Here is a 14,163-nt window from a genome sequence, read left to right as displayed (position 1 = left end):
GGAACACTTTGGAGTAGGATGAGGGGAGGTCCAGAATCAGTTAACACTTTCTGTGAGCTGAGGAGCCTGTGGGATGTGAGGAAGACCAACATGACTTGAGCGTAGCTCATCAGTTGGTTTTTTCCAGAACCATCTATTACATTTCTCTCCCTAGCATGTGAAGTAGACTTCCTAGTTTGGGCTGGTGTCCAGAGCATGTCTATTTGAATATCTTGCTTGTGTGTAAAATGTGCCCTGTGTTTGAAGATAAACTGTTCATCTTTCATTCAAACTTGGTCTTTTGATCCATTCATCTGTGCTAATGGAAGGGCATCCTGCTGTTCACTCAGGCTCAAGACTAGAATCCCCTCCCCCCCTTCACCCCTTCGCAGTCTCAGTGAGGGTTGCATTCCCATGGCTGGTCCCTGAGGATGCATTCCACCCCATTTCGCTCTCTCTGTCATTCCTTTGCCCTGGGTCCGAACTCTTTTCCCTGGACTGCTGAAGTTGCCCTCTCTCTGAGTGCTGGTCCCGTCTCAGGTTCCTTCCACAAGCCTAGCGGGATGATCTTAAAACAGCGCTCGTCTTGTCTTGTTCCTGGCCCCGAAGTGCGATGAGTGCCCCACTCTCTCAGCTCTGCCAAGCTCTGGCTGCCTCTGGAACCTCGCTGCCATTCCTTGGTGGACGCAGCCCTGCTCCAGCCCCTTGGAGTTGCCTGTCGGCCGGTTCTTGAATGTCTCCGCCCTGCCTGAGCAGTTCTCCACCTTTCTTACCTCCTCCTCTTGATTGCATGTGTGCGCAGAGTCTGTGGAGACCAGAGCTCTCTTCTGGACAACTTGTGCCTGTTTTTCTGACATCAAGGCCGTTTACATACCACCTTAACTTCCTTCCTGGGCTGCGAATTCCCTGTAGATGGGACAGGGCTTAATGGAAAAACGTATTCTGTGTTCTTGTATAGAAATCCTTAAGTTCAGAAACATCTATGTCTATCAAAGTTTAGTACAATTTGTTAAAATTTGAGACTGTTGTTCAAATGTGTGTGTGTGTGTGTTTGTGTGTGTGTGTGTGTGTGTGTGTGTGTGTGTGTGTGTGGCATTTTTGGTACTGGCAGAAGAATCTTTTCATTTTAGAAAGAAAGAAAGACAGGAAGGAAGGAAAGAAACTCCAGAAAACTAGAAATAAAGGGCAGTGCATTTATAATGGACAAGACTGGTTGAAGCATATATATCACTTATGTAGTCATTTTAAAAAATGAATTGGCCTATACTTCTTCTCTGGGAGTTCTTTCTATAATTTATTTTTTAAAAGGACACATAAGAGTGCTTATAATTTGCTACTTCTTTGTAAAAATAAAACAAGACCTAAGAAGGCTCCTCCATATCTCGTGTGTGTGTGTGTGTGTGTGTGTGTGTGTGTGTGTGTGTGTGTGTGTGTGTGTATGCATATAGCTATGGTGTGAGTTGTTGAGGTATTTTACTTTGAAGCTAATCAAGCATGTATTTCATAACCCTCTCACTTGCATACGTGTCTTTTAAGGTCGTAGACCTAATTGTGTGTGAGTAATTTTGTCCTCTTATAATGAACCTCCAAATAAAGTAAGTTACAGGTGCTCATCCCCAGAGACCCCCAAGGCCTGGATCTCTGCCCTGCGTGTATGAGCATGGAGGATATACCATTAAATGCTAACGACATTTCACTGAAAAGAGTGGTTCAGGTGTGGGGGTAGAGAAAGAGGAGGAAGCACAAACACTACCACCCAGAGAAAAACAGAACAGCACAAAACCCTAGTTGATGCTCCCTCTGCCCGCCACCTGCTGATGCTGAGACAGCTGTTGATAACCTTGCTCAGAGACACAGTGCTGCGTGAGTCTCACAAACCAGCCACCCCAGCAATGAGCCTGCTAACAATGTGGTCCTCCTGCTGTCACCGGAGTGAGTAGAACCCAGGCAGTAGGAGCTGAGTGGTAGATTTTGGCCACTGTCTAGGAGATTTCTTTCTTTCTTTCTTTCTTTCTTTCTTTCTTTCTTTCTTTCTTTCTTTCTTTCTTTCTTTCTTTCTTTCTTTCTTTCTTTCTTTCCTTCCTTCCTTCCTTCCTTCTTTCTTTTTTCTTTTCTTTTTTTTTTTTTGTCAAATGTCTCTTTTGTCCTTGGAACGTCTATCCCATCACGTATCTTATCAAACGGCAGGTCACAAATTAAAGTGTGGTTGGCAGGCAGTTCATAAATGTTTGCTTAATGAATAATTGAATAAAAGGCCACTTTTGTGGTGGTCTGTGGCCCGGGCACTCCTTGTCATAATGCCTCTTGCTATTTTGCGCTGCTCCAGGGAGCCTGGTCATTTGGTGAACTGTGAAATAGCCAGGTTTGTGTCCTTCATTTCATCCAGCAAAGCCAGTATTCCAGGGAAGGACTTGTAGATTTCAAAGTAAAATTGTATTGTTGATAGCAATTGTGAGACTCGCTGGGAGTGATTTGGGGATATTCAGGATGAGTCTTTTCATAGGCACTTTTTTCTTTTTATTGAAAATAGATTTTTTTTTTTAAATGCAGGTGGTGGCACACAGGGCTACACAGAGAAACCCTGTCTTGAAAAACAAAAAACAAAACAAAACAAAAAAAAAAGGGAAAAAAGGAAAATGGATTCCTCCCTTCCCCTCACATAACATACCGTGATTACGATTTCCCCTTCTCTATCCCTCCCCGTCCCTCCCCTTCTCCTCTCCCGTCTGGATCCCCTTTCTGTCTTTCTGTCTCTCATTAGAAAACAATCAGGGCAGGTGAGGCGGCTCAGCAGGTGAAGGCACTTGCCACAAGCCTGAGGACCTGGGTTCGATCACCAAGCCCCACATGGTGTAGAGAATCCTCGTCGTCCTCTGACATCCATACCTGTGCCTCAGCATGCACATGCTCGTGCGCGCGCACACACACACACACACACACACACACACACACACACACACACACACAAGCAAACAGGCTTCCAAGGGATAATAATAAAATAATATAAAGTAAAAATAAGGTAAAAGGAAAACAAACATCAGAACAGGACAAAACAAACAAACGGAAGGAAAAGAGCCCAAGACAAGGCACAAGAGACAGGTACAGATGCAGAGACCCACCGGGATGCAGACTCGGGAATCCCTGAGAACACTCAACTGGAGGCCATATATATGCTTGAAGGACCTGTAGCATAAAAGAAAAAAGTACGTATAAATAAAATGGAGTAAAATCAAAATAGAAAATAAGATAAAATTAAAAGAAAGAGACAGAGGGAGGGAGAGAGAGAGAGAGAGAGAGAGACAGACAGACAGACATACACACATAGAGAGAGAGAGACAGACAGACAGACACACACACATAGAGAGAGAGAGAGACAGACACACACACACATACAGAGAGAGAGAGAGACAGAGAGACAGAGACAGAGACAGAGAGAAGAGAGAGAGAGAGAGGAGAGAGAGAGACACAGAGAGAGAGACAGACACACACATACATACAGAGAGAGAGAGAGACAGACACACAGAGAGAGACAGACACACACATACAGAGAGAGAGACAGACACACAGAGAGAGAGAGAGAGAGAGAGACAGACACAGAGAGAGAGAGACAGACACACACATACAGAGAGAGAGAGAGAGACAGACACAGAGAGAGAGAGAGAGAGAGAGAGACAGACAGACAGACACAGAGAGAGAGAGAGAGAGAGAGAGAGAGAGAGAGAGAGAGAGAGGAGAGAGGAGAGAGAGAGGAGAGAGAGAGAGAGAGAGAGAGAGAGAGAGAGAGAGAGAGAGAGAGATTGAACTTCCAAAGGTGCTGTTAAGTTCATTTTCTGTTGACCATCTACTGCTGGGCATGTAGCCTACTGTCTTAGTTAGGGTTTTTTTGATTTTTTTCCTTTGGGGTTTTTCAAGATAAGGTTTCTCAGGGTAGTTTTGGTGCCTGTTCTGGATCTCGCTCTGTAGACCAGGCTGGCCTCGAACTCACAGAGATCTACCTGCCTCTGTCTCCCGAGTGCTGGGATTAAAGGCCTTGAGCCACCACTGCCCAGCTTTTAGTTAGGATTTCTATTGCTATGAAGAGACACCATGACTATGGTAACTCTTATAAAGTAAACATTTATTTGGGGCTTAGTCCATTATTATCATGGTGGATGACAAGTAGGCAGACATGGTGCTGGAGAAGGAGCTGAGAGTTCTTGATCTGCAGGCAAGAGGAAGTGAACTGTGACACTGGGTGTAGCTTGATCATAGGAGCCCTCAAAGCCCACCCCCGCAGTCATACTTCCTCCAACAAGACCACACCTACTCCAACAAGGCCACACCTCCTAATAGTACCACAACCCATGGGAGTCATTTTCTTTCAAACTACCACACCTACCCTTAGGAGTAGTTTGCCTACCCAGTGAGACTCCCTTGTAGAAAACTAAATTTTTATTTGCAAGTAGTTATCAATTGGAGATTGCTTCTGGGTTAGGGATGAGGGCTTGTGTCCACTTCTTTTAGTTCTAGGACCCCATCTGGGACAGACCCATGCAGGCCCTGTGCATGCTGCCTCAGTCTCTGTGAGTTCATATGTTGATTTCAAGGGCCTTGTTTTCTTGGTCCTCTGGCTTTTTTCGTCCCCTCTGGCTCTAGCACACTTTCCACTGGAGTGTTCCATGGTCTCTCACTTTCTGCCTCTTGTCTGTCTGTGGGTTTCTGTATGTGTTCCAGTATGCTGCAGGAGGAAGCTTCTCTGATGATTTCTGAACAAGGCACTTATCTATAGCAGAATGTCATTAGGTATCGTTTTATTGCTACTTTTTTATTTTTATTTTTAAAAGAACACAAAAATGAAAAAAGCTAATGTGTGTGCATGTGGAGGTCCAAAGTTGATAAATCATCTATCATTCTTCTACCTTATTCGTTAAGGAAGAGTTGGTCTCAGTCACATTCAGAATTCATCAATATGTCTGCTCTAATTAGCCAGCCTGTTCTATGAATTCCATCTCTGCCTTTGGAGGATAGGATGGCAGGTAGGCTGCCATGTCCACCAGACGTTTATGTGGGTATCTGGGGATCCAATGCTGGTCCTCACACTTGCATGGCAGGTACCCTAACTGCTGAGTCATCTCCTTAGCCCTTGAAAGGAGGTTTTTATGATCAGAACACTACTTATGAATACAGATGATGGGTCAGCAGAGCATAAGTACTTGCTTCAAGTCTAACAATAAACCGATACCCATTCCTCAAAGGTTATGTCTACTTTCACTCAGGATCTAAAGCATACCACCTGTGATTAGTCATAGAAATATTTTAAACATTCCAGTAGCCACATTTAGAAATGCTAAAAAGAAATGGTGAAAGTATTTTAAGTAATATATTTCAATTAATTCAGTATATCTCACATATTTTAACATAGAGTTAGTACAGAGATTATTAATGAAGTATTTTACATTTTTTTAAAACACTATGCCTTCAAAGTCTAGTGTGCAGTTTACACTATGGTATACCTGAATTTGGTCTGTTCACATTTTAAGATACAGTTGCCATGAGTGTCTAGAATGAAGAGTCCACAAGAATGGCAGGCTTGGCCATGTATGTCATGGTGTGGCATGAAGCCTAAGGGAAGCTAGGCAGGGTTTATCTTCTGGCTTCATCTGATCTAACTGTTCATGTGAGAGTCCTTTCAGGATTGTCCAATTTAGGAGGTTTGGAGAAAGATGCCTCAGGAATTTGGCCGTTTTCATGTGACCCACAGATGGCTCATTCCCTTCAGGACTGAGAAGAAAAAGCACCAGACATGGTCTTGTAAAATGTCTTCCAAATATGGTCTGTCCAGGTTCCGTGTCAACCTGTCTGTCCTGTTGCTCATACTCACATTGCTCAAACAGGCAGAATTCTGCAGCAGTACTAGGAATATCCAGAGACAGCCCACCAGCCAGCCAGACCAAAATCACAATGTGATGATCAGTGAGCTCCCTGTACGAGTCAGTGTCAACAATGGTGCTTTTCAATAGGGGCTCGTAAGGTATTCTCGAAGAACCCGAGAACTAAGGCAGCAGCCACTCCTTTGAAATCTAGCCATGGATCAATTCAGAAAAATAACATAGACCTTTGGTCCTAGGGCAAAATGCGTAGATGAAAGAGTCCCAGTGTTCAAGTCACATTGTGACACTTGTGTACCTGTGTATACAGGACAGTATGCCTTCTAGTGGTGAAGTCGGTGAAGTACATCCTGCTGCTTTGAGGACCTTGGTTTTAGTAAATTGTATACACACCGGGTGTCAGCAGTCAGCTTTTCCTGTGTTATTTTGGGAGGAAATCGCTCTTACCAAACAGACCTAAACTCCATTGGCCATTTATGGAGCTGGGCTTAATTTCTGTCCACCAGGGAGGATTTGAAACTAGATCCTCAATTCAGTAGTTCCCTCTGCTCTCCAGAAGGCATTTTATTTTTGATAAATGGTCCGTGAGCAGGTGACCTCATAGGAAAACACAGAGGGAGGTTATCCACTAGCAGTACCTTGTTCTTAGTCGGGGCGTGGGATGGCTGAAGAGGAAATTCGGAGAAAGGAGCTTCAGTGGTGACATTTTTTTGTGTGGGGGGAGGAGCTCATTGCTGTGGTTCACATTTATTACCTCACTTAGCTTTGGGCCCATGCAATTTCCAAGAGTCGCCCTAAGTAGGTGATTTGGTAGAATTTAGAGTTCAAGATAACTTCAGACCTTAGCAACTACTTAGAGTGCTTCCTTGGAGCTATTCTATGTCTGTCATTATCTCCCCCCACCCCAGTGAAACTTCCCCCCCTTTTGAAAGAATGCTTCTTTGTGAAACAGGGCTGTGAGTAGGAGGGCACTGTTCTCAGATTGTCAAGCTATTGGTGACTGGACCTTGTTCTCTTACCTGCTGACAGTCTGGCCACATCTTGACCTTGGCAAGTGAGAGCCACACCTGGCTGTTGTCTGCCTGACGACAGAGCTGCTGCTGCTGCTGCTGCTGCTGCTGCTGCTGCTGCTTCCATAGGCACAGGGCTTCTTATTGGCTTTACCATGGCACCCAGAGAACCTGATCCTATTTGCTCAACACCTGGTAAACACAGATCACACCTGTTGGCAACTGGGACCTCTGCTTGTCCCAGCCCCTGCCCAGACAGCTCCATTCTGGTCACTCAGACAAGGAAACTTTGCTTTTCAAAAAATAACACCGGGAGCACGGAGATGGCTCAATTGGAAAAATGTTTGCCAAGCAAGCATGGAGGCCGGATTTTAGATTCCCAGAACCTACGAAGGGAACTGGCTCAGCGGTGTGCCGTCTGGAATCCTAGCACTTGGTGGAGGCGGTGGAGAGGGTTGAGATAGGATAGGAGGCTTACCCTGTTTATGTGGCTCACCGAGAAGTCACTCTCAGCCCGTGTAGCTCATCTCTTGTAGCGTTAGGTGATAGAAACTGATCACACGTTTGTGTCTTCCGTGTACTCTGTGTGCTTGTGGGTAGAAACTATGTCTCATTTGACTTGGCATGAATCAAGTAGCCCACTAGCAGAGTCTGCCCACCACAGGCAGTCAATTGGTGTTTAGGAAATGAAATAACAGACAGACAGGTGAGCAAAAGAGCATCGTGAGCAGAGCGCAGCGTATCTCAGGCGCCTCGTATGATCTAGTTTCAATGGAAGTTGACCAAAACCTTTTTTAATTTTATTTTTGAGATTATAATTTAATTACAACATTTCTCCCTCCCCTTTCCTCCCTCCAAACCCTTCCATCTACCCCTTCTCACTCTTCTTCAAATTCATGATCTTTTTTGTCCTTATTATTGCATGCATCTGTCTATATGTATATACATATGTCCCTAAATATAACCTGCTCAGTCCATATAATGTTGCCTGTATGTATGTTTTCAGGGCTGACCATTTTGCTTCGGACAAACAATTGGTGTGCTTTTCCCTGGGGAAGACCATCTCTCCCATTCCAAGATTTCATCAGTTGCCTGTAGTTCTTTGTGTAGAGTTGAAGCCTCCTGGACTTTTCTCTGTCCAGTTTGGTGTGTTCATTGGTATAATACTTGTACAGCCCATGTTTAGGCAGTCATGGTGAGACTTCATGGGTGTAGCTTTCTGATATTGCTAGGAGACACAATCTCACAGCAAACTCCCCAGACCGAGGTGTCTCATTAGGAACCCATTCTGATTTTGTAGTAATCTTCCAGGGAACATATTCACTATGGTTAGACTACTTTTTCAGTCTAATGCTCTCCCAACTGAGCTATTTCGGCTTTAGACTACTTTTTCACATTATATCCTTTTCGTTGGTCATCAGCCCATCTATGTGGCAAGACTTTATAACTTAAGAAAACACAAAGCAAAACAAAACAGTTATTTGCAACATAGACTGGAGACGGGTTTGTCTGTAATACCAACGTAGTTTATTATATGACTCGGGTCTGTCAGGGCTGACCGTGACCTTCATTGCATCAGGAAGCTGTCATACTAACCAGTGGATGCTGACTCCCGGAGTCTTTGCTTCGGCACATTCCGTGAGAACCAGTGAAGCTGGTTCGGTCTTCCATCTCAGGTCGACAGCTGGAGTCAGTGTGTGACGGGGCCAGGCTGTGCTTGGCAGCGGCTCTGTAGCACAAACTGGAATGCGGCTTGGTCCGTGGTCTTCTCTTGTTCGTAGACCGTGGGCAGGACTGGGGTCAAGCAGGCCTCAGAGTGCAGGTGTGTGGGCATGGCCTCAACCATCTGGAGCAATTATCGAGGTGCGCCTCCCTTGGGGATCTGGCTAGGAGAACTATTTGAAGCATGCTTCTGGAGCCATCCTGTTGTGTTTATTTCACCACTCGAAGGCCACAAAGTTTAAGGACATCAAATTCCTTCCCGGCCACTACAGCTGCTACTGGGGAGGGACCCAGGGCTTCCACATGTGCTAATTAATCACGCGCATGGCTAGTTACAGATCACATGGGCTAAGTCTGTAAAACTCTTAGGTTTCCCTCTCCTAAACAATACCTCATGCTTGTTTTTTCCTTCCTCTTAATTATTGTTTGATTTCTTTTCTTTCTGTTCTCTCCCTTCCCTACTGTCTTTCTCCGTGTCTTTTTGTGTTTTGGTTTTTGCTTTTCTGAGACTGGGTCTCACTGTAGCCCAGGTGGCCTGGAACTCCTGGCTGTCCTCCTGCTTCAGCTTTCCAGGTGCTGGGATTGTAGGTATTTTTTTTTTTTTTAACTTCCAAACTGTTTGAGGTGTGGTCTCTATAACTATTATGGTCTGATGTTCCCGCCGGCATAGAAGTGTCCCAAACCGAACAGGCCCGGTTTGGTCTTCTTTCTTGGGCTGCTCTGTGGCTAAACTCTAATTGTGAAAACATTTCCTTCCTCACTTTGTAAGGTGGCGGCTCTTACATTTCTCCTCTTGCCATCTCTGGTCATCTTTTTCAACCTTTTAAGTCTTTTTATTCTCTTTGCCCACCCTGGGATCCTGCTAGTATAGGACCTCGTGATTTCCGGTTGAACACACTTTCTGTGTTTTGTCAATAACAACGTGTGTCTTGCTGTTTCCAGGCCTCATCTTGGAGCGTTAAAGTGACATCAGCAAGCACAGCAGAGTTCTGCATTCTGTGTTTGAGTCTGCAGGGGTGCTCACTGGCCTGGATTAGTAGAACAATCTCTCTCTCTCTCTCCCATCTCTCTCCTTGCCCATGGCCTGTCTTCCGTATTGTCTGTCTCCCTCGACAGCTGTGCGTCTCCCTTTCCCAGGCAGCCCACACTGGACACGCCCCATTCTTTCAGCACGTTCTCATTCAAAAGCAGACCTTAACCAATAATCTGGAGTTTGGTGCTCACCTAGAGCCAAAGGACATGGAAACTTCATTTTAACCCAGCAACTCAAATATTGACCATGCTTCAGCTCATAAAAGGTCCAGCTTCATGGCACTAGTCCTATTTATGTAATAAAGCTGTCCTGTTGGAGTGAACTCATTGTTTCAGAGGTGAAGAAAACGCAAAATCATCTTGAAGATGAATTTTTAAAAAGCTGTCGTGTTAGTTTCTGAAGCACTCTGTCTGCCCCCCTCTGTCCGGTGTGCCTCTGGGGTGGTGTGCAAGTCCAGTGCAGCTGTTCCTTAATGGCTGGACGGAGATGGTAGCAGCGCTTTCCTCTGGGGGTTATTGTGGGGATTAAATGAGCTACACGCTGTACTGTTTTGCAGAGTGGGGGTGTAGCTCATACTTGCTGTTATCATCGTTGATAGTTGTCATTCCCAAATACAAGCACTAATAATGCCTTTTTATTGTTTTGTGTGTAGCACCAAGTTACAGTTCTTAACATAGGTTTTCTAGGAAAACATGCATGACAGAATGGTAGAAAACATAATGCTAGGCTAGACAACCGATATTGGGAGTCTCATTATCAGCCTACAGGACTTTCTGTTTGTACTGTGGACCTATGGTAATGGTAAAAGTCCAAATATTTGGGCTGGAAAGCATATTTGTAAGTAGTACACCAGAGACACAAATATATTTCTTACAAGTGTAAGAATTTTTGTTTTCAAGTCAAATTCCATTTTAAGAACAGCAACTTAGCTGTTCAAGAGAAATTGTAATCTTTTGTGGACTGGAGAGTCCTGTAGTAAGGTGTTATAGCATCGAAACTCATCCATTCTAGAGATGCCATGTTTGTCCGGGGCTTTTCTTGTGGTGTAGGTCATCTGCAGGTTTTCTAACTGGTATCTGGTGGGCAGTGAGCATTACATCAGCTTACCACGCTGGGTCAATGCCATTGCCTCACTCTCTTAGATGTTTCTTAACAGAATGCTGTAGGGCTGGAAAGTACCTGAAGTTTCTGTCTGATCTAGATTCTTTGAAGTTGAATTAGGAAAAGAGATTTGTGTCGTTTTAACTATTCTGTCTTTGACACATTAGCATTTCTAGAAATGACTGTGAAAGGGGCATGGACCATAGTTCTGGAACACTACCAAATCAATCTTATATTGTAGTAGGTCACTTAAAAGCTGTAACTTTCTTACTATTTTTGTTTCAAACTTAAATCTAAGACCTAAATCTTGTTGTTTACTCTACAAACCTTTCCCAGGCTGCTGAATATCAGAGCCTGAAATTCCCTAATGTTTATCATTTTAGGTAGGAGGGTTCACAAACACAATTCTGTTGATACTGTGAGTGAATTTATCTTGTTGATATACTACAGGGACTTTAGTTCACTGCTCTAGCATATGACGGATTATAAAAGGGTTACTATTTAACCAAACAGATGTCTATAATCAAAATGAACAGATGTAATACAATATATTCATCTGACCTCCTCAGTGGCCAAGAATACAGAAATAGTGAACACAGAGAGCCACTGTCTTCTGCTGTTCATAAGGAATTGCTTTTGTCTTTTGATAGTTGAAGTTTATACTCATTCTTAAATTTGTACAGTGTATCAAGCTTACCCGTTACTCAAGGGGCATATTGACTCATTCATTTAGACGGTTTTCTTTAATTTCTTAGTAGAAAGTTGTACATTTGATTCTTTATTCCAATTGTTGTAAAGAGATAGCTACACATGTGTTTATAAGTCTATAAGATTTTAGGGTCCTGTGAAGAGAGTATGTTTACTATGATTAGGTTACTACAGTGGATCCATTTTCAAGACGCTATGTGAAATTTCTTTTATGATTGGAAAGATTTTGTAGTAGAAATTGTATTTTAGAATAGAAATTGGCCAGCCTAGTTTTGGTTTTCATGGACGTGGTAATGGATAGCACAAATGAAGCAGTGGTTCTCATCTCCTTGACATTCTAATGCATTTAATACAGGTTTATTTTGTACTTACTGAAGAGTACAAGCTTTGACTCCAATGCCTATCATGGAGGCTCTCACCAAATGCCAAAGGAAGAGTTCTTGGCATGGAATCATGCTGCTTCCCTGATGAAGATGGAGACTTGGGTCTGGGTTGGAGTTGGGTGTGTGGTGGTGTGAATATTTGTATTGCATTACACAGAAGTCTCCCAGTCACCTGCAAAGCCTTGGGTGTAACCCAATCCTGGTTCCAGTCCTGAGGGGTTAATAGCACAAGGAAAGGAGGAGGTATTGGGACCAGGCAAAGTGACCCATTTTCTTGGTCTTTAGGTCTTTTCTAATGATCACTTTGAGTATGCGGACCAAAGGCTAACAATTATCACTCAGCCTGCAAAGACATTCCATTTGGTTTCATAGGATTTAAAAACTTATCAAAAGATAGCCAACATTTCAAAGAAAGATTTCACTGGAAAATCTAGTTGGAAGGTTAGACCAAGAAAGTCAGCTTCCCAGGGTGACCACTTAGCCAGAGTTAGAAACAGTGGTCTTATTGCCAGCCTTTCTTTGGGTTTGACGCCCCTTGCAGGAGACTTTGGCTGAAAGGTTTTTGGTGTACCTCAAGTGGTTCTCAATGGTACTCTATGTGTTGTGACCTTTTTGGGGGGAACGAATGACCCTTTCACAGGGGTCACTTAAGACCATCGGAAAACACAGATATTTACATTATAATTCATCACAGTTGCAAAATTGCAGTTATGAAGTAGCAACGAAAATCATTTTATGGTTGGGGAGTCACCACACCATGAGGAACTGTCACTGCAATGTGGGTCTAAGCATTAGGAAGGTTGAGAACCACGGTTCTAAGGTACACTGTGCCTCATTTCCCCTTCTTGACAGTCTTTAAATCAGCATGGAAAGTAGACATCAGCGCTCCCCTCAACAACAACAAAAGCAACCAGGAAAAAAACGCAACGTGTTTATTGTGAACCATTTTTTTTCATGATTTAAAGCCTGCTTACCATGTTCCTGAAAGTGCTTGCATTTTCTGTTTTCCTTTACCTCAGCCTATTTTTTTTTTCTGGAATAAACAATATTTTCATCTTACTTCATAGCAGACTGACCAGCAGACAAGTTTATTTTAAGCCAAATAACTTTTTCAGACAAGCTAAATTTTTCGACATTTGGGTAGAAACTTTCCTTAAATGAAGTGAATTTACAAATAGCGTTTTGTAAATCAGGTACATCTCGAACTTCTATTGGTTTTTCTTCACGTGAGTCCCATTGATCTAGTACCAACAGCGTGATAAGTGCTTTTATTTGTAAAGACTTCCTAAATTGCATAAAAATCATAAATTTTTTTCTTTTCTTTTTTCACAAAATACTGCCAGCGTGTTGAAAATGGGGACTTCAACTGGATTGTTCCAGGGAAATTTTTAGCGTTTAGTGGACCGCATCCGAAAAGCAAAATTGAAAATGGTAGGTTCTTTTCTCCTTTACCACCTAAACATTATTATTTTAGTTCAATTTCATTACTTCCTCTATTTCTATGTACAGTTCTTTTCCTTTGCTAATATTCTTTAAGGGATATTTATTCATAATTTTCAAAATTAAACAGTGAGTTAAATGCTAAACTTCTAGTTTGTGGAGCGATAACCCTGTTTTATTTTATTTTTTCAAAGCAGATTTATTTTATTTTTAGTTATGTGTACGTGTGCATGTGCGTGTGCGTGTGCGTGTGTGTTTGTGTGAGAGATATAGATGTCCCATTTATGGCTGAGTGCTCAACTGACACTCAACTTTCTAACCAATTTATGAATCTTGTATTAACTGCTGCCCACAGCTTCTCTGACCACGGTTGAGAGCAGCACTAGTTAATGGGTTTGAACAAATGTTTAGAAGGCAGGCAGTTTGGCCAGGTGTCCAGTTACCAAAATGACAGCAGACCCCCCTCCCCCAAGTCAATGACCTCCCCAGTCATGGGCTTTTGACCTGGTTTACGGTACCACGCGTGAATTCTCTTCCATAGAACAGACCTGAAATTCCAACAGAAGGCTGTTGGCTGCCCACATAGAGTGAGTCAGGCACTGTTGAACACACAGTGGACTCATCTTGCCTGACAGGTTGGGACTGTCGCCTGCAGAGGCCACAGCTGGGTAAGACCGTTGGTAATTTTTCTTCCTCAGTCGCCTGCACCAGATGATGCTATGAAGGTTAGCCAAAAGGGAGGAAGTGTCCAGGTCAGTTCCAGCTTAATGTTTCCGTCCCTCACCCAAAGTATCTTGTGTCATCAGCAACAGGGCCTTGTGATCTAGCTATGGTGGAGAGCTAAGGAAAAGCTGCGATTTTTAACATAATTGATCAAATAGCTGTTGCTAGGAGGAAGGAAAAGGAAGCCTTCTGTCATG

The 14,163-nt window shown here is 43.3% G+C and overlaps 1 protein-coding gene across 2 annotated transcripts in view; it reads left to right on the top strand.

Moving 5' to 3' along the window:
* Cdc14a (cell division cycle 14A) overlaps positions 1–14,163 on the top strand; it is a 170,207-nt gene that overhangs the window by 83,891 nt on the left and 72,153 nt on the right. For both annotated transcript variants that reach the window (XR_008216438.1, XM_052730935.1), the window contains exon 8: positions 13,147–13,234. Coding sequence is in view for 1 of the 2 variants with exons in the window: in XM_052730935.1 (XP_052586895.1) it covers positions 13,147–13,234 (88 nt within the window). In the remaining variant the exon portion in view is untranslated. The remainder of the gene's footprint in view (positions 1–13,146; positions 13,235–14,163) is intronic.

Source organism: Peromyscus californicus, unplaced genomic scaffold, assembly GCF_007827085.1.
Source record: "Peromyscus californicus insignis strain IS unplaced genomic scaffold, ASM782708v3 Scaffold_9__1_contigs__length_137607984, whole genome shotgun sequence".
Classification (NCBI taxonomy): domain Eukaryota; kingdom Metazoa; phylum Chordata; class Mammalia; order Rodentia; family Cricetidae; genus Peromyscus; species Peromyscus californicus.
The sequence above is the reverse complement of the archived record's forward strand: the minus strand, read 5'-3'. Positions and strand labels throughout refer to the sequence as shown.